The sequence below is a fragment of the Littorina saxatilis genome, linkage group LG11 (assembly GCF_037325665.1).
Source record: "Littorina saxatilis isolate snail1 linkage group LG11, US_GU_Lsax_2.0, whole genome shotgun sequence".
Taxonomy (NCBI): Eukaryota; Metazoa; Mollusca; class Gastropoda; order Littorinimorpha; family Littorinidae; genus Littorina; species Littorina saxatilis.
The window spans coordinates 3,335,709-3,359,177 of NC_090255.1; the positions used below are offsets into that span (position 1 = coordinate 3,335,709).

Genomic DNA, 23,469 nt, shown 5'->3' on the forward strand with positions numbered 1-23,469 from the left:
TTCACGTATTCAATTCTCTTTTCGGTTTTGTTGTGTTTTTCCTTTCTATAAGTTTTATTGAATGATTGATTGATTTGTTTGACAGTATTATGAGACCCGAACGGCGGTGGTTACCAGAAGAAATGGGCTGCGCTTTGTCGGCAGTGAAAAACGGAGATACGGGTTTGCACTGCGCATCAAGAGCATATGGTGTTACTGTCACAACTCTTAAAAGTCATTTAGAAGGAAACAAACAAATTTGCAAAAGAAGAAGTAAAGTTCACAGGAAGACCTTCTACATTAACACCAGAGATAGAACAAGAACTAATCAATAGCATTCTTGAAGCTGAAATAAATTTGCCAACGTCACCCCCATCGTTGTTTTGTACACTGGACATTATGATTGCTTGGTGTCAGCAGCAAATGTAAGCTTACCTGCTGCTGATGTCCTGCAACGCACAACCACAACAAGCTCGTCGAAGAGATCACGAAAAAAACAATCTTCTCCTTACAAGCAAAAGTTGGAGATTTCACTTGCAAAAAGGCGTGCAGGTCAACAGAAAAGAGGAAAGAATGAAGCTACAAAATCTTCTGCTCAGAGAAACAAGAGGGGAATATCTTCTGATCAGAGGGGAAAAAGGAGAACATTCTCGACGATGCGTTCTATCCCGGGGGAAAGCACTTGGTACTGCTTCATGTGTGGCACCAACTCCCCTGAGAACATGATGCAGTACAAGTGCCAGAGGTGCACACAGTGGGCACACGAAGACTGCGCTGACAGCAGCGGACAAACGGACTTCGAAATCTGTACTTAGCAATTTTTGTGTGTCTGCAAAATCAGTTCTTAAATCTGTTCTTAGTTATTTGCTTTGAGACTTTATGCGTAATGATTTTTACATTTTAGTCAATTGGGCAGGTAGCCCTTTTATATCTAGTTGTCAACAGAAGAGGGGTACAAATGAAGCTGCGAAATTTCGTGGTACTGCTTCATGTGTGGCACCAACTCCCCTGAGGATATGTTATAGTGCCAGAAGTGCACACAGTAATCACACGATGACTGCGCTGACAGTAGAAGACAAAGGACATTGCGAAATCGGTTCTTTGCCTATTTTCTCCTTTTTTTTAACTTAAAATTTAAGGCTTTGTTTTTCAGTCCTTTTTAGACCTAGCCCTTATTTATCTTTTTGTTTTACATTTAAGGCTTAAATTGTTATCCGATTTGCTATTTCCTTGGTAAAAATGAAAGTATGATGTTGAAAAAAAGACATTTACATAAAATGGCTTAATCAAAATGTTATGACGTATTTATTTATCTTGTGTGTGTGGCAATGTGTGCTTGTTTGTGTGTGAATGAGAGTATGTGGGTGTATATGTGTGTGTGAGACACAGACAGAGCTAGACAGAGAGTCAGGGTGTGTTTGTATGTGTTCCGAGTTTGACAACACAGTGTTCCACTTTACACACTCATGCGTCCAACCTGGAACAAATGCAGACATTTTTTATGATGATCAGTCTGATGAGTTGCGTGACTTTTATTTTATTTTATGTGGTTCGTTTATTTACTGATAGAGACTAGTATGTGACAATATAAAGAACGCTTTGCAATATCCATGTTTTTGTCTGGTACGGCAGGTTTAGCGACTTTCCCCTATTGATCAGATATTAAATTGAAATGTCCTTGCCTTTCTCCCACGTAACGCTCAGTGCCTCTGTATGATGCGATCAAAAGAACACTTCAGGCCACCAATGGTTGTAAAAGAAATTCATTATAAAGCCCCTGAAATCGTAAATTAATATATTTCTGTGAAGATATTAAAACCTCTTTGTGCCTTCTTGAACAATCTTATGAAAGCGACAACATTCCATTAACTGGAACACGCGCATATGAATGGCTGGGAAACGTTGCTAAAGGTGTTACCATCAAATATAGACACGATGGTTCAAGCGGTGCACTCGTGTTCATGTGTTCCCACATCTTCGTTTGATCAGATATATTTGTTTTTACCAAATTGTCTTTGACAATATTAAAGAGATATGAACATTAATGAGATCAGCAAATGGCAAAGTCACCTTCAATTTCTATGAAGTTAACAAAACTTACTGGGAATTGTGTTGAATAGAGGTCTGGCAACTATTGGTTGGGGTAGTTGGAGGGGAGGGGTGATTGGTGTAGTGTGGAAACAAATTGAAAAGGCGCACTGAACACGTTGTAGATGACACCGCTAGGCAACACACCTTTTCAATGCTACTAATCAACACGAGCAACTCGATTGGCAACGATCCATGCTTTGACAACGTTTAGGGCATGTATGAGAAAATCACTCACATGAACCGATCTTTAAAAAAAAAAACTTTTGTATGCATTTCTCAGTTTTGGCAGCTGAAATAGTTTACGTATGCGGGCTTTGTGTCTGTGAATGCTTCTGAAGAGTTTTCAGTTGGGAAATGTATATCGTTAAATCGTAGCGGTGACAGCGATCACTTCAGACTGTGGGGTTGTGTGTGCTTGATGTTCTCAACCTTTATCAGCTGTTGGCAGTTCGTGTGATCTTTCTGCGTACAGAATGGAGTAGAAAATATTTACCAAAAAACTCATAACACTGCAACAACCAAAACCAACAACAGCAACAAAACTTAAGATTGTGAACAGGTGTATTGAAGAAGAAGAAGAAGAAGAAGAAGAAGAAGAAGAAGAAGAAGAAGAAGAAGAAGAAGAAGAAGAAGAAGAAGAAGAAGAAGAAGAAGAACAAGAAGAAGAACAAGAAGAACAAGAACAAGAACAAGAAGAAGAACAAGAACAAGAACAAGAAGAAGAAGAAGAAGAAGAAGAAGAAGAAGAAGAAGGAGAAGAAGAAGAAAGGAAACAATCAAAAGATATCTCAATCGACTCCTGCGTCAGATAGAGCAAATAAAGTTAAATAAGACAAGAGCTACAGCTAATCCTGATACACTGCCTGTTTTCACTAACAGTGAGAGAAAGAGACGGAATCCTCTGAGTTCTCAAAGTGAAGCAAGATGCACTGGCAAAAGCCACCCTTGACGATTCTGTTCCTCTGGTTGACCGGGGGGTTGTGTGCTCTGTCTGGTTTTGCCACAGCCGCAACTGCAGCTCCGACACCTGCACCCGCAACTGCAGCTCCGACACCTGCACCCGCAACTCCAGCTCCGATACCTGCAGCCGCAACAGTAGCTCCGACACCTGCAGCCGCAACAGTAGCTCCGACACCAGCAGCCGCAACAGTAGCTCCGACACCTGCAGCCGCAACAGTAGCTCCGACACCAGCAGCCGCAACAGTAGCTCCGACACCTGCAGCCGCAACAGTAGCTCCGACACCAGCAGCCGCAACAGTAGCTCCGACACCTGCAGCCGCAACAGTAGCTCCGGCACCTGCAGCCGCAACAGTAGCTCCGACACCTGCAGCTGCAACAGTAGCTCCGACACCTGCAGCCGCAACAGTGGCTCCGACACCTGCAGCTGCAACAGTAGCTCCGACACCTGCAGCCGCAACAGTAGCTCCGACACCTGCAGCCGCAACAGTAGCTCCGACACCTGCAGCCGCAACAGTAGCTCCGACACCTGCAGCCGCAACAGTAGCTCCGACACCTGCAGCTGCAACACTAGCTCCGACACTTGCAGCGGTAAGATTATTTTTTAAGGCCGATGCCATATAAATAAAATCCTTTTTACATTTAATCAAGTTATGACTAAATATTTTAACATTGACTGCATGCATGGGAATCGAGATGAGGGTGGTGTGTGTGTGTGTGTGTATGTGTGTGTGTGTGAGTGTGTGTGTGTGTGTGTGTGTGTGTGTGTGTGCGTGAATAGAGGGCGATTCAGACAAAACTACTGGAAAGTGTACAAAACTACTTCATGAAACTGTACATGAGAGTTCCTGTGTACAATATACCCAGACCTGTTTTTCATTTTTTTTAATACATGTCTTTGATGACGTCATATCCGGCTTTTTGTGAAAGTTGAGGCAGCACTGTCACGCTCTCATTTTCCAACCAATGTTGTTGACATTTTGGTCAAGTAGTGTCCAACAAAGTCGGACTTTGGTATTGCATTTCAGCTTGGAGGCTTACAAATTAATTAATGAGTTTGCTAATTAAAGTTGTTATTAAAATCAAATTTTCGCAAACAGATTTAAAATTGATTGCATCGTATTCTTTATCAAATTATGAATCTAACCATCAATACATGTGTCATGTTTACTCTTAAAATATGATCACAAATAACGAAAATAGGTTAATTAGTACTACGGTTAAAATTTAACTCACTCCCTACTGTGCGATTTTTCCTATGCTTTCCACTGTATACTGGCCATTTGTATTAGTTGGTAAAAAAAATCATTACTGAAGAAGTACTCAACACAGATATTTGAAACTTCCAGGGTTTACTGTTGATATGTTGATGCCCTTGAGCGCAAAGTGTCAAGTGTTTTACTTAGAAAATAGCTGATTTAGGTGGGGGGTATAAATAACCCTTTTTCTGGCATCAAAATTACGCTGAACGCAGGGCCATCACTTCAAATTCGCTTGGTTTACTCACTCACTACGAACCACTGCTATCGCAGTGGTCCCATGCACACCACTTCCCCACGAACCACTGCGATAGCAGTGTTTTAGCACGTGCACGTGTCGTACTGGTAGACGCCATTGTTGTTTTGCAAATTTGCACAAAGCCAGCGAGTACGAAATCAAACCTCGCGTCATCGTTCTACAGCAGACAGAAGTGAAACTAGCTTGGTAATTTGCAGACGATTGGTTAAACTTGAGAGCCAGCCTCTCTATTTTCGTACAAAAATTGACGTCATTGAGCTAAAAAAATCCAAAGGTCAAACACTGCTATCGCAGTGGTTCGTGGGGAAGTGGTGTGACCACTGCGATAGCAGTGGTTCGTAGCGAGTGAGTTTTAAGAAATCGATCAAAAAAAAGATGTTTTATCTTATTCTTTATCTTTTCCTGATTCCAAAAAACATATAGATATAATATGTTGTATTCAAAACAAGCTCAGAAAGTTAAAAAGAATACAGAAAAGCCCACTTTCCTGCATAGCGCGATACGCTACTGAGCTATTCTGTCTTGTCAATTTCCTTTCGTTTTGCACGTGAAAAGTGAGCAGTTTTCTTGCCGCGGGGTTTGGCAAAGCTGTATTGTCTTGGTAAATAAAAATCCAGTGCGTTCAGTTTCATTATGTGTGTTGGACAGATTGACTAAATGTTGTAATTTCGCCTTACGCGACTTGTTATTGATTTATTATGCCAACCGGCATAACGGGCAGTAAGTAAGTAAGTTAAAAATAATTAGCCGAAGTGTGTGATATTTGTTGTTGATTTGTTTGGATTTATTTTTTTTATAAGAAAGGAGACGTTAGAGCAAATTCTAAATTACATTTCCTAATGGGTTTACTTTATCTGTCTTGTCTACCCCGTTTTCATCTAAACGTAGAGGTACTTGTGACAACGATGTGTAATATGCCGTGCATTTTGGTAATCAGTTTTCATCATATCAAACAAGAGCTAGAGCGAGTTCTCGAATTTGGAAACAAACTAGTGAAAGGGAGTGGAGTGAAATGACAATTTCATATAAATAGTATGAAATGAAATGACACAACATGTATATAATGAAATGAAATGCAGTCAAATACAATGATAATCGAATAGGATAGCATAACATAAAGTGACATAGAATGATATGAAATAAAATGAAATAAATGAAAAGAAATAAATGAAATGAAATAAAACAAATGGAATGAATTGAATGAAGAAGAAAAAAAGATAAAATGATATAAGAATACAACGAAGTGAAATGAAAAGAAATAAGATAAATGATATCAAAATGAAAATAATAAAGCACTAAGACCGTGCTATCACATTACCAATAGTGCTCTGTCTGTACCTTGTATGAATTCTTCTGTAACTGTATTATGATGATATATATTTGACTTTTGATATTTGGCAAAATACTTTTTTGGTTTTGGGTAATTTTTTTTGGTATTTGGTATAACACTTTTTTTGTATTTGATATTATACATTTTGGCATTTTGTATAACACTTTTTTTGTATTTGGTAAAACATTTGGGGGGGGGGGGGGGGGGGGCAATATATGATAAAAATCCGACTAGCCCCAGTGAAAATGTTATTTGTTTTGTATTTGGCATCGTACGTTTTGGTGTTTGGTATCATACTGTTTTGGTATATGGTCAAATACCTTTGGGGTATTTGATATTCATTATCAACGGGGAATCGAGATGAGGGTATTGTGTGTGTGTGTGTGTGTGTGTGTGTGTGTGTGTGTGTGTGGGTTTGTCTACCTTACGTTATGAGGTAGTGTGTACACCTTTTCACCGGGCCTAAGGGGTATCAAAAATTTATGGGGTATTTTTTCCTATTCCCCACAAGGCAAACCCCTTAGACCGCTTACAAATATCATTGTGATGCGTTTTATATGATTATCTGCAATACCCCATAGTAACGCCCGGGAACCCGTGCCTACACACACACACAGTGGGTGATTTCAGCTGCACACACAGTTTTTATTGGAGAAGATAATGAGGTGACGTCATGGTGACATCACGTCCTTCGGCGCATGCGCAAGTGGACAAGTTCAGGCATGTGCGTGACGCCATTTGTATTTTGTTCACTGCGGCAGACTCATTGAGGTAAGTTTGTGCCAAACCTTTATTTGTACACCAGACAGTTTTCAGAATTTCAGAATGGTTTCACCATGTCGGCACTGTAGACAGTTAGTGGTCATATATTTGGCGTCAGCTGAAATTCTTCTCAGAAGACTTCTGTTGTCTCGACTTTGTAAAAGTTTGTTGTAGATCTATACTCGGAGACCCGGTTTCCGTGCTAATAAGGGTTTTCGTCACCTTTCATTGAAGCTTGAAAAGCTTCCTTTCAAAATATATGCGGCTTGTTAAGTTCAATCAAAACAGAAACGGACGAGACCAAAATTTAGACTCGGCATGATCAAGAAGCAGAAATGTACGGGAAAGAACGAAGCATGTGACAATGGCCACTTCTTCAAACCGTCCCCTGTTTCCGTGCAACTGAAACTTTTATTAGAAAATCGATTTAATTTACCGATTTTTGACCTGCTTGATGTCATGAAGAGTCGAACACGTCTTTACTCTTCCGTTCAATAGCTCTTGTTTGAAAAGTTTTAGGTATCGGTCGCAAAGGCAACGCGTATTCCCAAATGGTGAATCCGCAAATGGTTTCGTTCATTTGGTCACTTTATCGCACGGGGTTGCCCGTCCACGGATATAAGACGTATTACTGGTGTTACGATTTTTCTTAACAAACTGAGCTGATTTTCAATCAAAATGAGGCACTTTCCCAATCATTTAGATCATGCAGTAGCAGACGACAACATGTAAGATTTTCAAACGTGCGTCTGGATCGCAAGTGAGGCTGTCAAAGATTCTCAAAATAGTGCCTTAGGAAAAATGCTCCATTTTCGCTCGGAGAGATTCAAGAAAACAAAATCGTTATCAGTTGATCGGCATCGTCCGTGATTTTTGGCACAGATCTCGTCTGACCACTCCTGCGTTAAACTTCGTCACCAATGACGTCAAAATCCTTGGCAGAATAGACTGCAACCCGAAAATAGCGTTTGCACGGAAACTGGGTTCCCGTCCTGTAAAGTTGTTCTTTTCTTGTCTTCTTCCTTTTCTTCCATCTTCTTCTCTTTCTTCCATTTTATCTTCTTCTCCCCCTGTTCAGTCTTCGTCTTTTCCTTCTTCTTCTCTATCTTTTCCTTCTTCCTTCTCCTCGCAAACGTCTACCAGTGAAATGGCCCTTTCAGAAGCCCTTCAGGAACTAGTTGCTCAATTGGTTTGTTTCTGTTGTACATGTACTCAGTACTGGTTTGTTTTTTTCAGGTTTGAAATGTCGCAGAAGTTTCCCCCCAATAGCAGAGGCAGCATGCTTCTGAAGCTGGCTTTGAATCAGCTCAAAGCTACAGCAGGTAAGCTTCGCAAAACACATTTCAGAAGAACAAAAACATTTCAGACTTTACATTCACAGCGCTGTGACTGTGAGCATTTCTTCTTTATGTGGAAGTTTGTATAATTATGTGGCCGTCCATGATACTGGGAAACTGATTTGGTACACAGATGTTTGGGGTTTATGGCAGCTGGGACATGATATGATAGTGGAATTTAGATGCTTGAAACAGTTTGGCTGAAAAATGGGTTTTTGTTGACGCAAGTGCTGATCATGATGTTGGTTACATGGTTTCCAAGTTGATTCTCTGTCACCAAAACAATTTTATAGCAAACAACTTTGAACTGGATCACATATAAAGCTACAATATATGAGAAGGGCATAATAAAAGAATGGCATTATTAACAGCCAATAAGTGTTTTCTCCAAAATCACACCTGTGATTACACAACATTGTGTAAATTACATGGAAGCCATGCCCAGTATCGTGGATGGCCTCATATACATATATGAATAAGGAGCGTTTGACTACAGGTGAGAGATTAAATATCAATAACAGGGTTTCCGTATTCGCCCCAAATAAGACGAACATACAAACAATACAAAATGTAAACCTTCAACGAATAGCTGCCTGAAATTCAGTGAAAATTGCCTGAAAAAAAAAAGTTTTCACATAACATTTTTTCTGTGTGGTGGCAGAAACTCCTAGTGACGGCATTGTACAAGTGGAAGAGGTGAACAAAACGGACAATAGGACCAACACCATTGGCTTCAATGCGCGTCCGGGACGCCCACCTGAGCTTTCACGCAGTCTAGGGCAGGGTACGAGGCAAGGATTTCATCAGTCAGCCGAATCTGCTGGAGGTGAGGCCTTCATCTTTTCTGTATTCTTTTGTATAATCAGGTGTGAAACTTTTCAGGTTCCCAGGCATTATTAAATTCTGAAAGAGCTATATATATATATACAACAACAGCTGCCAGGTTTCACCCATGTATAATTATTTGCTTTGAATTGATGGGTATTTGAACTCTCAGAAACACATTAGTTCATTTAGTACATAATGTCCTACGGCCTTAGTGCCTATTAAGTTAGTGCCTATGTAAAAACCATGGGTTGTTTTGCACCCACGAGGTACTGCGCGTAAGTTTTTTAGCGGGTATTGCGAAGGTTAACCCCTTGTCTATCGATCGTAGAATAAGACGTGTCGTTGTATCATCCCATGTCTGGATCAACAGATAGAGGGGTAAAGCAAATTCTCAGAAAGGGACAAAGTGAATTTGAAAAACTCAATTGTGCTATGTTCATTGTATTTTCTTTCTTATTTGCAGGCCGAGATAGGGATGAGAAGTCCAGGGACTCGGAGTCCAGCAGGATGAGGCGCTCTCAGAGCTGCTCCCCTGGAGACAGCGACCGCAGCGAAAGGTCATGCAGGTCAAGGTCCAAGGAGAGGGCAAGAAGGTCACGATCACCCAGAGAGGATAAGCTGAAAGAAGAGAAGGAGAGGGACAAGGAGAGAGACAGGAGCAGAGAGAAGGAACGAGACAAAGACAGTGGGCGAGACAGATGCAGCAGGGACGACAACAGAGACAGAGATCCCGTTCGCACAGACAGGGAGAGGTCTTCCGGCCAAGAACGAGACCGTGACCAAGATCAGTTTGAGCGAGAGAAGAGAGACCGTGACCGCAGCCCGAGAGAGAGCAGGAGCAGAGAGGACGACCCAGACAAAGAGAGGAAAGATAGAGATTCGGAGGGGGACAGTGACAGCGGAAGAGACAGAGGTCGGGGCAGAGACGAAGGAAGGGGGAGGAACAGAGACAGAGACATAGACGCAGGAAGGGATAGAGACGGAGGAAGAGACAGAGATAAGGGAAAAAAAAGGTACCGAGAGCGAGAGGGCAGACAGCGAGAGAGAAACCAGGAGAGAGAGGACGAGGTCCGCTTTGTCAAGACCGGCTGGAGGTCAGGCGGTGACTGCGACAGGAACCGAGAGGACAGTGGGGGCCGGGGTGGTCACCGTGGCAACGACAGAAGGGACTTCCCTGGGCGCCAGGGATGCCCACCTCAGTCTTCACGCAGTCCAGGGCAGGGTGCCAGGCCAAAGACCAGCGACGGAAGGCGAGGATTTCGTCAACCAGCTGAACCTGCTAGAGGTGAGGCCTTCATCTTTTCTATATTATTTTGTATAATCAGGTGTGAAACTTTTCAGGATCCCAGGCATTTTTATATTCTGAAAGAGCTATATATACAACAACAGCTGCCAGGTTTCACCCATGTATAATTAGGTACCGGCAGTCAAAAAATGAGTCTGAAAAATCTCCTAATGTTTTGAGATGTTCTTATTCTTCTGTATAAAACAAGAATAACAAAACAAAAAGTAAGGTTCTATCTCAAATACTTCCTGAGATATCTGATTTTTAAAGTTTACAGTTAGCGTTAAGCGGTGCGTATTCACATTTTCTCCATTTTTGAGGTCACACACCATTTGAGTACTAAGTAAATGCCCATCTTAAACAAGTTTATCTTGCTAACATGTGCCTGCAGAACACAAAAATATCAATGAAATAGGATAGGATGTAGAGATACACTTGTACTGAAGCTGTCAATATTGAAAAAAAGGCTATTTGGGGGCGTGGCAAATGGCAGAAAATTGATAATTGGGCACGTTTAGGAATTTTTTTAACAAACAAAAAGACATCAAAACACATTAATTCTTCTGATTTCTACTCTCAATAGTATATACTTAAGAAATCTTCAATTACAGACATGTGGTTGTCTTCATTCAGTCACAATGAGGGAGCCAAAATCAGGAATTTCACCATTTTGACAGGCGGAAATGAAGATCGGAGGAACCCTGAAATATGCAAACTTTAACTGCCTGTAACTTTTGAACTACTGGACAAATATGCATCAAATTTTGACAGCAGTCACAAAATGCAACATACTCTTGGATACATCTCTTTTGTGGAAATTGAACACACCACTTTTGAAAGTTAATTCTTAAAAATATCAGAAAAAAGTAAAGACCTTCTGTAACGAAACTGAATCACAAATGACAGAAATCCACTTACTCACTGATTGTGATCTGCCTGGTTTTACTTATCAACAGTACTTCTCCACATACAAGTTATATTGTTCCTGGAGAGTGCTGTTTGGGACATGCCACATCCGTGCATTTGTGGAGATCGGTTCTAACAAAAAGTCCCATGCAAACACAAACACACTGCTGACGGTGTCACTGTCTTCTTTGGCTGGCCAAGAAAATCTGTTGTTGTCCAGAGAGCTCTTCTTTAAAAAGTTTACTTTTGCCTCATCTGCGCTTAGAATGTTTGTAACAGTGCCCACATGAAATGTTTCATCGTAGAACACTGCCACTGTCTGACCTGTCTGGGCAAATGAAAACCCGTCGCTATCTACTCGCTGGTCGTTCTCATGCTCTGAAGCAGAGGAGTCGGACTCTGATGGCTCGTCTTCCTCATCAAGGTTGTTGTCCACCCTGTCCCTGTGTTCTGGGAATGGGTCCTGGGACGCAAGGAACTCCTTCAGAGACTGTTCCAGGCCTGGAAGGTCCTGTGTGAGCTTCAGAAGCTCAGACTTGAATCCCAGGACATGCCGGAAAAAGCGAATCTGGGTCTTCAGAGCAGCCAGTTTTTCTCTTTGCAGAGCTTTTCGTTCTAGCAGCCTGTCGACATCACCAGCACTGCTGCAGGCTCCCCCATCTTGACGGATCTCTTGAGCAATATCTGCCTTCTCCCTTGCCTTCTTCTGTCGATCTGCCTCTGTCCGCTGCTGCTGAAGCTGTAGCTTCTGTCTTTTGCTGGCTTTCACCTCTCTGTCATTCTCTCGGTGACGCTTTCGCATTTCAGGACCACTACTGGATGCATTCAGAAGAAGTTGCCTTTGTTCCTCATTGGACTTCTGGTTGAACCAAGCCTTCATTGTTTTGTTCCGTTTCAACATGGTCAGAGTGCTGTGGTGGTGGACTGAGGAGTTGCGGTGCGTGTAAATGGAAATATCGAGATCCCCAAAGCAGGCTTCTCCCAAGAGGTTGGTGATGTGTGAATGCCGCAGCCGCTCCAACACTTGTGGATCCTGAACAGCATGGTATCGGCCACCAGGCAGGAAGTCGTCCAACTGTCGCTCAGTGACAGCAACAAAGTTGACACAGAAGTGGCTGAAGGCACGCTGCACTTTCTGTTGTGTCGCCTCATCCAGATCTAGGAGTGCTGCAAGTGACGATGCGTCTGGTACTTGGATACTGAAGAGTGATGGCACATGGGGGCTGAAAATGGAGGCACTGTCATCTCTCCACTCTCTCAGCTGTGCGTGCAGCTCCACAACAGGCAAGAAAAACTCTGCATAGCTCGTCTCCCCAGCACACAGTAGAGTCCAGTAAGGTCCTGTGATCCTCTCGTAGACCATGGCAAGCGTGGCAACAAAAACGTTCACCTCTTCACTCTGGGCATCCTTCAACACACTTTCCAGCTTCTGGTTCCTGCTCGGCATGTAATCTGACAGGAACTCTATGATGTCGTCACGGTGTGCCAGCAGCTTTGTTGCACCATAAAAGATGCTGTTAAACCGGTTAGATTTGAAGCTTGGCACAGTAGACGTCTTGTTGGTCATCTCACAGTATGCAAGCCATGCATCTCTGCAGCCACATTGATCATCGCCCCTGGGTCCTAGAACCTCGCAGGCCATCCGCACATAGCGAACAGCTGCTGCCTCCTTTGCCTGCCAATGTCCAAACTGAGCTGCGTTGTCTCGGCCAATACGCTGCTGCCCCCACTCGGTCTGTAGTTCTTTCAGTGACTTCTCTGCACTTGTGCCTGAAACAGTCAGAATTAAGAATATAAGATACAGCATTCAGTGATTCACACACATTTGCTGACATTGTAGAGATACAAAGTGATACTAGATAGTAATACAGAACAAACACACAGTTTAAAATACAGACTTAAAAATGTATCATTTACACATTACATTTACAGCACACTCTGCATAGAGGTTAACCTTTATAATAGACACAGACACTGATACAGTGAAACACATGTACAAAGCTGTGAAATGTGTTTACTCACCAAGTCCAAGCAAGTAATGGGCGTTGCAGTACAGGAACTGGAGATCCTCCTCTGTCCCCAGGGTTGCCTTTCTGAGGTCGTTGAAGTCTTTCTTCATGAGCTTGTTTGGAGCGGCTCTGTCAGACATCAGTCCTGAACACTTCTGCAGAGCTGCTTTGAAGCAGCGTTCTGTGTCGTCTTTGTCGTAGACTTGCGCCACTTCTTGGAGGAGACTGACGGTAACATCCACAAGAGTCTTGGCGTCTTCTGTAGCTACCTCTGTGAATCCACAGCTGAGGGACCCTGCACTTGTGGTCACTTGTTGACCCACATATTTCCGGTGGTCCCGTGTTGTTCCGTCAAAATGAATATCAAAATTGTCAGAGTCAAGCACAGTCTCGGCAACATGGTATTTAGCCAGGTAGTGCCCTTGATCCGCAAACCGCAGAGATGTGCGTTCAGATGGTACATCTTTGTCGTCGATATCGGTGTGGAACAGATTGCGCGCAACTGTTTGGATGACATGGCCACTGTTCTTTGCAGAAACCCCACAAGAAATGAGTCCAATGGTAGTTTTGATGACATCATGCGTGAATTTCTTCCTGGGGCCCTCCTCTGTTGTCTTCACAGTATGTACTACAGCTTCTTCAAGAAGATCAGCAGTCAGCTGATTATGTCTGTCCAAGTCTTGTTGTCGCTTCTCCTTCACACTGTTCAATTTGGCTCTCAGACTTGAATTAGCAGTCTGACACAACTTGAGTTTGTGCTTCAGACGCTCAATTGTTTGAATGCACCCACCATCCTCATGATCTTTCAGATTTTCTTCTCTCTTTTTTAAGTTGGTTTCCTGCCTTTTCAGTCTCTTGTAAAAGTTTGTTTGCCGAATTTTGCCGATGTACTCCTTGGCACTGCACAACTGGGTTTCCACACATTTTATGTGAGATGCACTACGTTCAGCTTTGCCTTGAAGTTTTGTCAAGTCTGCCTGCAAGATGGTTACGCTTTGAGTTTTCTCTTTGAGAAGGTCCTTGTAAATCATCTCTCGGTTCTTTGCTTCCAACAGACTCCCACTGAGCTCTTCATTGCTCCTGCGTAGTGCAGCTAACTGCCTGCCACTTGATGCAATCTTTAGATGAGTCAATTCATCTCCGGTTGGATGGTCAGCTGGGGGTGTTGCAGGTGCATTCTCTATTGCACAAGGCACAACAGACGGGACAGTAGGCATCGCAGATACCAGGGGAAAATGAGACTGCTGTTGAAATAAATAGTCTTTCAGCTTCGCCTCGTTGTTGCCTCTGTGCAGACTTTTAGAGAAAGTGTCATATGGTTTGCGTACTTTGTCGAGTCTTGCTCTAAGCTGCTTGTCAGACAAGTCTGAAATGTTAAGTCCAACATGTGTAAACCACTGCCTGCACAAAGTATGCCTCTCGTCTTTCTGGAACATGAGTAAGTCAATTAGTGTCCCATTTGTCACTAGTTCTGTAGGGCTGGGCAGGTCACACAGAGAGTCAGGAGACAGAAGATGGCGTCTTGTAAGTCACAACTTCTGCAAGAAGGGCCCAATGTTTCTGGTATTAATTTCCTCGCCCACATCAGCATACACAAATGCAACAATATCACCTTCACTAGAGTGGACTTCAGCAGCTTGTTTGTTTGCACGCCTGACCTCTTCCTTCAGGGTTGTATGAAGAAGAAGACTGTTGTCACAGATGGAAGAAAACAGAGTCTCCATATCCTCCCATGATTTCCCAAGCTGAAGCCGCAACTGATCAAGTTGGATGAGGAGACGATTTGTAAGGACTTGATGCTTGGGGAGGGCAACTTTTCTTCCTCGTCCTGCGCTTGACATCCATCTGCTTAGTCGATCAAAGTTGTCATCTTCTGAATAAAATAAAAACAAAACTCATGAGTAAATTGACATCTTTAAATCAAATGGTTTGTCTCATCTGTGTTTTGTTTTGAACTCTATGATAATAGTTACTTCACTTTTGCTCTAAAAAAATTTTTTTAAAAGAGAGAGAGAGAGAGCACTTAAATGTGGACTTTTGCACTTCTAAAACTATATCTGAGAAGCAATTGCGTGTAAACAAGGTGCACTTTTCACGTAAAGAATTATTTCTTTCAGGCTACAACACGAAAAAAGCCAAATAGTAGAAAACGAAACCTGACTGAGTTATTCTTTGAAACCTTCGACGCCTTACTTCCGGTCTAACACTTTCGTACACAACAGTCAATATCTACGCTTAAATGTGCCATCCTGTTACAATAATGACAAAAATACTATCAAATAAGTTCAAAGTATCAACCAAAGTACATAAAGTCAACAGGAAAGACAGCAAGAAAAATAAAAAGCTTCGACACCAGTAGCGTATGAGCGAAACACAGTACAATTTCAGACCGGTCCACTTCACCACTTTGATTTACAATCTACACGAAGATACAGACAAGAGAAACAAAATATAGGCCTAAGCTTCTTTAGATAACTTTAATACAACAAAACAAAACAATATTTACCGATGAAAGGCCTGAATGCGTTGAGCCAAGGGTAATCTGTACTGTTCTCAATCGCAGCATTTGAACCTCGATTCGCCATTGTTGACATGCGAACATGTGTGTGGTTTGAATGTGAAGGTCGGCTTTCCCGGCTTGCGATTGGCTCCCATTGACCTGACCTCTTAGTTTCGTATATCACTGTTTTCAGCAGAAAACAAGCTTTCCAGCGCACTATAAGACTTGCAGTGTATTTTGTACGGTTTGTGAGATACAAAGGTTTAAAAACAAGCAATAGTTTTGAACTAAAAGTTCAAAATTTTCCATCCATTCTTTGGGAATAAAACTTATACGAAAACAATCTACAGGAAGAGATGAACCAAAATATGGTAATTATATGCTAATTTGAAGGTTGTGGGGTCAAGCAGAAAAGAATTTCCCCAACAGCTGTAGATCGTGGTTCAAAGCAACGCGAGAAAAGGAGCGTCAGCCACCGAGGGATTTGCCGACCGTGGTCAAGTTTGGAATTAAATTTCTCTCTCACACACTCATATTTGACAAAACAAGACACATTAATAAAAGATTGAAAAAATGATCTTTATTTTGATACCATTTTTTTTAAAATTTGGTTAGTAATTGCTGAAGCAGAGTAAGTTGAAAAGTGCCATATTTCACTCAAGTTTTGCCTTTCCCGCACTGCTGCTGATAGCACTGCCGGTACCTAGTATAATTATTTGCTTTGAATTGATGGGTCATTGAACTCTCAGAAACACATTAGTTCATTGAGTGTAATGTCCTTTGGTCTTACCTGACTGAAAAGTGTTTTGTAAGTGTCTGATGTGCATTTTTTTAAAGTTTTTAGATGACCAGCGCTTTTTAATCATATGTGTGTGTGTCCATGCATCTTAACATCATTGTGGGGTAATGTGTGTATTTAATCCAAAGCCAAGGTTGTGGTGGTACACACACATTGAGAGGTAGTCATTGTGTTAGCTCTGACAAATCTGTGCGTCTTTTTCAACTTCAATTTATGTTTCCTTCATTGTCAACCATATCTGAAAGAGAACACTACTGGGCAAAGAAGCAAAAATGAAGCGGTGCACACTTTCATATGATTGTGTGAAAAATATTAAACTGTGTGTGTGTGCGTTCATCTACCTTACGTTAGCAGGTAGTGTGTGTATCTATTCACTGGGTCTATGGGGTATCTAAAATTTATGAAGAAGGGGTGCACACTATCCCCACCTTTTCCATTTCCATTGATCCCTATGTGTAACCTACATTCATACCAAGTTTTATCAAATTGTCCTGAATTCTGATCAGTGTCTGATGTGCATTTTTTTTAAAGTTTTTTAGATGACCAGCGCTTTTTAATCATATGTGTGTGTGTCCATGCATCTTAACATCATTGTGGGGTAATGTGTATATTTAATCCAAAGCCAAGGTTGTGGTGGTACACACACATTGTGAGGTAGTCATTGTGTTAGCTCTGACAAATCTGTGCGCCTTTTTCAACTTCAATTTATGTTTCCTTCATTGTCAACCATATCTGAAAGAGAACACTACTGGGCAAAGAAGCAAAAATGAAGCGGTGCACACTTTCATATGATTGTGTGAAAAATATTAAACTGTGTGTGTGTGCGTTCATCTACCTTACGTTAGCAGGTAGTGTGTGTATCTATTCACTGGGTCTATGGGGTATCTAAAATTTATGAAGAAGGGGTGCACACTATCCCCACCTTTTCAATTTCCATTGATCCCTATGTGTAACCTACATTCATACCAAGTTTTATCAAATTGTCCTGAATTCTGATCAGTGTCTGATATGCATTTTTTTTAAAGTTTTTAGATGACCAGCGCTTTTTAATCATATGTGTGTGTGTCCATGCATCTTAACATCATTGTGGGGTAATGTGTGTATTTAATCCAAAGCCAAGGTTGTGGTGGTACACACACATTGTGAGGTAGTCATTGTGTTAGCTCTGACAAATCTGTGCGTCTTTTTCAACTTCAATTTATGTTTCCTTCATTGTCAGCCATATCTGAAAGAGAACACTACTGGGCAAAGAAGCAAAAATGAAGTGGTGCACACTTTCATATGATTGTGTGAAAAATATTAAACTGTGTGTGTGTGCGTTCATCTACCTTACGTTAGCAGGTAGTGTGTGTATCCATTCACTGGGTCTATGGGGTATCTAAAATTTATGAAGAAGGGGTGCACACTATCCCCACCTTTTCCATTTCCATTGATCCCTATGTGTAACCTACATTCATACCAAGTTTTTATCAAGTTGTCCTGAATTCTGATCAGAGTATCTTAACAACCTTAACATGTATTTTTGACTCACATGCGAAGCAAAGTGAGTCTATGTACTCACCCTAGTCGTCCGGGCGGCCGGCCGTCCGTCCGTCCGTCCGAAAACTTAAACGTTGGAATTTTCTCAGACACTATTAGGCCTATCAGCACCAAATGTGGCATGATGGTGCATGGTGACAAGGCCTCAAAAAACATACATGGTAACTTGACCTTGCATCAAGGTCAAGGTCACAGGGGCCATAAATGTTGTCTCAAAAACAGCTATTTTTCACATTTTCCCAATTTTCTCCCAAGCTATTGATAATGGCTACCTCACCTATACGTGGTTTATAGATCAAAGTAAGCCCTATCTTTTGATATAAGTTTGGTTGATCTTGCTGCAAGATCAAGGTCACAGGGGTCCTTCAAATTTGGATTGTATGCATATTTTAAAGTGACCTTGACCCTTAACTATGGAAGTTAACTCTTCCAAACTTTCCTAATTGGGTGAGGCACATGTTATTCTTTCATACTGATACACTTTTGGTTACGTATCTTCAAGGTCAAGGTCACTTTGACCGCTCTGAATTGTGACCAAAACAGGTCTGTGAACCACTAAAATTGACCTTGTCTCTTGGTAGAAACTCATACTAAACACTGTTGTGCTTCTGGTTGTTAAAATTAACAGTCTTGTCTTGGGTGACCTTGACCTTGGGTGAAGGTCATGTGTATTTAGGTAGGAAAAATTTGCAAAAGTTGCAAAAAAATGTGTTCTTAGTGTAATTTGCCATGTTGTTGTTTGACCTTGACCTTCAAGGTCACTTGAAAGTCAAGGTCATATTGAGGTCAAGGTCATGCATGTGAGTCGTATGAGCTTTGCTCTTGTTTTTTTCTTTGGCCTAATTAAATCTGTTTGTTTCCAGAGTGGTCTTCTTACAGCGACTCGGACGATGACTATCTTCCCGGCTCAGAAGATGACACTGACTCGAGCAACAATGACGCCACAGCACCATGTGGAGTGCCAGGGACCACCAGTGAATCCGATGAGTCCATCATCTTTCCCTTTCTACGTAAATCTGATGGTTAGTTAGTCTCATCCTTTTTTTATTAGCATTCGTATTACGTTAAAAAGGTTGAATAAGGATTACATGTGGATAACAATCATGTAGTTTCTAAAAAAGAGGTAAGTTTTCTTTGATAAGTGTTTTTGTTTTGTTATGGAATTTTTTGTTGTATTCCATTGTAATTAAAGACTGAGGTATGTTGACAGCAATTTGAGCAAGTAATAAAGTTAACATGAACGGTGTGGGGGTGGGGGTAATCATGTGTAATGTTACACTGATTGACTGCACATGCCTATGCCATGTACATTCTATTGGTCCACGGCAAACTGACCTTTGACATCGGCCATTGTCGGAGATGTGATCGAGCGGTGGGACCATTTTGGTTTCACCAATTCCGAACTCTGTTTTTAGTTTGTCTGTCTGCTGGGCTATAAGCAATATGTAATAATATTTCTGACTCTAGCTAAAAAAAATTCAGTAAGTTGTGAATAAAAAAATAAAAGTATGCGTTCTTGTGTGTGTGTGTGAACAGGTGCAAGGTGGTCACCAGGTATTCCATCTGAATCTCTAAAAGCTGCAGGTCTCTACACCTCATCACAGCCACCCTCTTCTTCATCGTCCAGAAGCATCACTCGACCAAGCGGGAGTAAATCTTCATCCCAGCCAGCATCTAAACCTTCATCGTCGACCAATACTCGACCAAGCGGCATAAGAATCCATATTGCCGCAAATACAAATGGCAAAAGAGTGTACGATAAAGAGAACTGGTGCAAGTTCTGTAACTCCCCAAGCACCAACCTCGCTAAACACCAGTTTTCGAAACATAAGAAGGAACCTGAAATAGTGGAAATTTTGTCTAACCCCAAGAACTCAGCAGAAAGGCGTTTTCTGCTGGAAAGAGTGCGGAACCTTGGTAACTATTATTACAACTGTCGCGTTCTTAAAAAAAACAAGGGTAAACTAATACCCTGGCGATCACCCTCAGAAAAAGTGAACCCTCTGTGCTACATCCCCTGTGAATTTTGCCTGGGCTTCTTTGTAAGAAACGAACTGTGGCGGCACCAACAACGCTGCAAATTCCGGAAAACTTCAAAAAACGGAAGAAACGTCATATCCAGAGCTGAATCTTTGCTTCCATCCAACATGGAGTGCAGCGGAGGCTAGAAGGAAAACATTTTTGATGGCATGCATTCTGATGGCTTCACTTTTGTTGCTAAAAGAGATCACCTCATTGTGAAGTTCGGCGAAAAACTGTATCAGAAACATGGCCACTTGCAGCACAGACGACAATTCATGCGGCAAAAAATCAGAGAGCTTGCCCGGTTCTTGTTGGTAGCCAGAGAAGAGGACTCTACAATCACAGCACTTCAATCTTGTATTCGTCCCGACAAGTTCCTTGTGGTGATTTCTGCTGTCAAAAAACTCTGTGGGTATGATTCACTCACACATGTTTATGAAAATCCATCACTGGCCCTTAAGATTGGGCATTCTCTCAAGAAGTGTGCGACAATTCTGAGAAGTCAAGCACTCATAGAGGGAAACAGTGAACTGCAGCAAGTGTCTGCGGACTTCGTGGATCTATGCGATTCTGACTGGAAAGAACACATCTCATCTGCTGCCCTCTCAACATTGGCCTCAAAGCAAAACAACAAGCCACATGTTCTGCCACTGACGGAAGACATGAAGAAAGTGACAAAATATATGGCGGAGGAAAGGGAACGGTGCTTGAACACCCTGAGGTCAGAGCCAACAGTTGCAGCATGGCATGCTCTTGCTAAGGTTTCACTGTCGAACATCATCATGTTCAATCGTCGCAGGAGTGGTGAAGCTGCCAGGATTTTGCTTACAGACTTTGAAGCGGCAAAGGAGAAAACATGGCGGACAGGTAGCTCCGCTCTGCTGCTCGTGGCTGTGAATTTTGTGAAATCTACATGTGCTACTGTCAACTTTTTTCCGACAGCCGCGTCAGCGATTTTGACAGGACCATGTCAAAATTGTGTCATGTTCATTCATTTTGTTTTCCTACTTTGTATAAAAACGTTTATGACCTCTTTGTTTACCTGCTTTTCGCTATAGCTTTCCCCTGTTTTTCGCTCCTTAACCACTGTTGTTCCCTTTTAGAGAGAGAGACCCGTTCACTGATGCTTGTCCCATGCCTAGCTACCGATGCCCAGCCCTGGTTCTTCTTCTTCAAAGAAGTTGTAACCTAAATTTTGAATGCCTTTAGACATCGTTAATTTCAGATCCAGGGTTGGTTGTTTTTACGCAATATCGGTCAGGTGCTCGCAAAAATTGTTTTTTCTTGATCTTGACACCGTCCTGGTATATATGTTTTTAGTTTTTCACGGACAAAATGGTTTTCGAACAGCTCTCTTCATCTTTTTCCATGCACATTTCTTGTGTGTGTACTACGAGAAAAATATTGAATGTTTCAACTCCACACCCTTAAACCCCATACCCGACTCAAAATCGCAACCTTCCTATTTTAGTCAACCAATTGGAAGTAAGCGTTACGGGCATATGCTTTGGAACATTATATTCGTGCATAGTTTTGTGACACATGTTGAAAAGATATTCCCGTTTCGTTTCCGATCTATGTTTTTGAATGTCCCAGTGCGTCCCTATCGCCAATTTGTTTGAATGGTAGTGATGTGCAAGTATGGATCCGGTGGTTTCACCATGAAATTTGACAGTAAGTGACTTTTTTGACTCTCATACTTTTTGTTCTATACGTGAATTAACAGGGTGCTCATGGATGATATCTTTAGTATACACACCTGATTCATTTTAGAAGTGAATTGTGCTGTTTAAATTCGTATTTAAATTGAATCGAAACGTAACAGACCGATTTCTTTGTGCACCCTGTGCGGGGCAGGTAGGGTATGGGCAGGTTGGGTCAGTGACTCGACCTGCCCCGTCATTACCCAACCTGCCCCTTCTTTACATATAGAGAATACTACATGGCTTGCTGTGTCGTACCAGATTTACACGAGTTTTTTTAATTTAATATTGAACTGCGAGCGAAAGCCATGTAGTATTCTGTTTATCCTACATATTTTACTTACGTGTATTTAACTGAAAATGTCCTGCAGTCGAGGCATTGTAAAAGCTGGTTGGCCTTGAGACCTGGGTCAATGATCGGTACTTGCAATCTGAACGCAGCTGCCTGTCCAGACACTGACCTTCTTACCCGGGGTCAATGACCGAGTTTTTATATGAGAGGAAAGTCTCTGAAGGATTGGTCAGCGCAGAATAAGATAAGAGAGGGGTTGAAGTGAATAGCGCAAAGAGGGGGGAGGGAGGGGGGGTAGTAGCTATTTTGACTGCTGATGCAATCGCCAGCGGCTCGTGGCACTGGAGGGGTGGTGACACGGTCAAGTGAGGCGGAGAGGGGTAGCTGTCTAGCCACTGTGTCTGGCCTTGATTGGTGGTAGTCCTGAGTCCTTCTCAAAGTGGGGGGGGGGGGGGGGGGGGGGGGGGATGAGTGGGCAGTAGAGAAGTGACAGACGACTTTGTGCTTCAGCGAAATTTGAACCCGCACGGCGGGCGATTTCAGCAGAATTTCGAACCCGCCCGACGCGATTTGAACCCGCCGGGGGCGATCGGGCGACCGCCAATATTCAGCCCTGTAAGCAGTGGAAAAACAGGTCCCTGCCAGACTTGCTTGACATGACCTCATTTACATGATATACACACGTGTGATTTGAACGATTATTATCTCACGAGTGTCTCTCTCACGTATGTAGGATAAATTTGTTATTGCATGAAATATGAATCATAGGTGAATTTGTTTGTATGTACGCGCGCGATTGTGTGTTGATGGGTGCGTGTATTTCATGTGTATGAGTTATAAATATTGTTTGTGTTACAGAATGACAGGTTTTGTTTATTGCAACAGCAACGGCACCATTTGTATTCAACCCTGACCTCTTATTTCAGTTATGTTTTTAATAACAACACGCACAGACATGCGAAGTTATGTTATTTTCCATTGATGTTTTTTAATATTATTTTTTGCTTCGTGTTTGTTTTTGGTAAGTTGTTACTATTGGCAATTTTCTTGTTCTTCTTTGTTTGGTTGGTTGTTTTCATATCTCAATTATGTACACAGGTTAATTGTGGTATCGTTCAGCTAGTCAATTTATTAATTTACCTTTATTTTGGCAGGATAATAGCTGTTTTTCTCAAGTTGACCCAACCTTCCCCACAGGGGTACCCAACCTGCCCCGTGGTGGGGCAGGTTGGGTATTTTTGGTGACCTTTTTATTTATCGTTTATCTCTCATGATTAGAACGATTTATTTTCGAATGTTGAATTATTGTATTGCAAAAGGATTAAAGTTTTCTTAAAAAGTTGTTTGAAATGTTTTCACTGGTTAATCTTTGAATGAGAGTGAAAAAGGATTTTTTTGACCCTACCTGCCCCACCCTCCCCTACACCATACACAACACTCCACTACAGGCACACAGTACATGTACACTAATAGACAGTACTACACTATAGGCACACAGTACACTCATACACAACACTACACTACAGACACACAGCACATTCATCCACAACTCATTCTTCCTTCCAAAATCAAGAATTCAATACATGTACCAGTTTACCATATCATTTCTGAT

At 41.9% G+C, this 23,469-nt stretch overlaps 3 protein-coding genes across 5 annotated transcripts in view; 2 read left to right on the forward strand and 1 right to left on the reverse strand.

The window, feature by feature from the left end:
- Positions 1 to 2,854: 2,854 nt before the first annotated feature.
- Positions 2,855 to 23,469, forward strand: part of LOC138979423 (uncharacterized) — a 53,722-nt gene continuing 33,107 nt past the window's right edge. Inside the window, exon 1 of the mRNA XM_070352149.1 lies at positions 2,855 to 3,618. Coding sequence (XP_070208250.1) covers positions 2,995 to 3,618 — 624 coding nt within the window. The 5' untranslated portion in view covers positions 2,855 to 2,994. The remainder of the gene's footprint in view (positions 3,619 to 23,469) is intronic.
- On the forward strand, positions 6,267 to 23,200 carry LOC138979422 (uncharacterized protein DDB_G0284459-like). 2 transcript variants are annotated; one of them, XM_070352148.1, is made up of 6 exons: positions 6,267 to 7,365; positions 7,874 to 7,959; positions 8,636 to 8,800; positions 9,266 to 10,087; positions 18,704 to 18,862; positions 19,377 to 23,200. In XM_070352148.1, exons 1-6 carry the CDS (start codon positions 7,316 to 7,318, stop codon positions 20,006 to 20,008), a joined length of 1,914 nt encoding a protein of 637 aa, XP_070208249.1. In that variant the 5' UTR covers positions 6,267 to 7,315; the 3' UTR covers positions 20,009 to 23,200. The 2 variants fall into 2 exon arrangements, with proteins under 2 accessions (XP_070208249.1, XP_070208248.1); XM_070352147.1 differs by having other exon boundaries at positions 6,267 to 6,646.
- LOC138979421 (uncharacterized) lies at positions 10,137 to 15,802 on the reverse strand. Of its 2 annotated transcripts, XM_070352144.1 has the most exons (3): positions 15,509 to 15,802; positions 13,016 to 14,875; positions 10,137 to 12,763 (listed from the first exon to the last, which is right to left on the reverse strand). In XM_070352144.1, exons 2-3 carry the CDS (start codon positions 14,436 to 14,438, stop codon positions 11,037 to 11,039), a joined length of 3,150 nt encoding a protein of 1,049 aa, XP_070208245.1. In that variant the 5' UTR covers positions 14,439 to 14,875; positions 15,509 to 15,802; the 3' UTR covers positions 10,137 to 11,036. The 2 variants fall into 2 exon arrangements, with proteins under 2 accessions (XP_070208245.1, XP_070208246.1); XM_070352145.1 differs by lacking the exon at positions 15,509 to 15,802 and having other exon boundaries at positions 13,016 to 15,372.

What these genes read in the sequence shown, in the direction of transcription:
- LOC138979422 (XM_070352147.1), top strand. Translation starts at nt 6,549, where the DNA reads ATGGTGACATCACGTCCTTCGGCGCATGCGCAAGTGGACAAGTTCAGG. An exon ending in ACTGCGGCAGACTCATTGAG is followed by an intron (nt 6,647 to 7,873) that starts GTAAGTTTGTGC and finishes TGTTTTTTTCAG; the next exon opens with GTTTGAAATGTCGCAGAAGT. An exon ending in CTTTCTACGTAAATCTGATG is followed by an intron (nt 18,863 to 19,376) that starts GTTAGTTAGTCT and finishes GTGTGTGAACAG; the next exon opens with GTGCAAGGTGGTCACCAGGT.
- LOC138979421 (XM_070352144.1), bottom strand. Translation starts at nt 14,438, where the DNA reads ATGTTCCAGAAAGACGAGAGGCATACTTTGTGCAGGCAGTGGTTTACA. An exon ending in CCATTACTTGCTTGGACTTG is followed by an intron (nt 12,764 to 13,015) that starts GTGAGTAAACAC and finishes TGACTGTTTCAG; the next exon opens with GCACAAGTGCAGAGAAGTCA.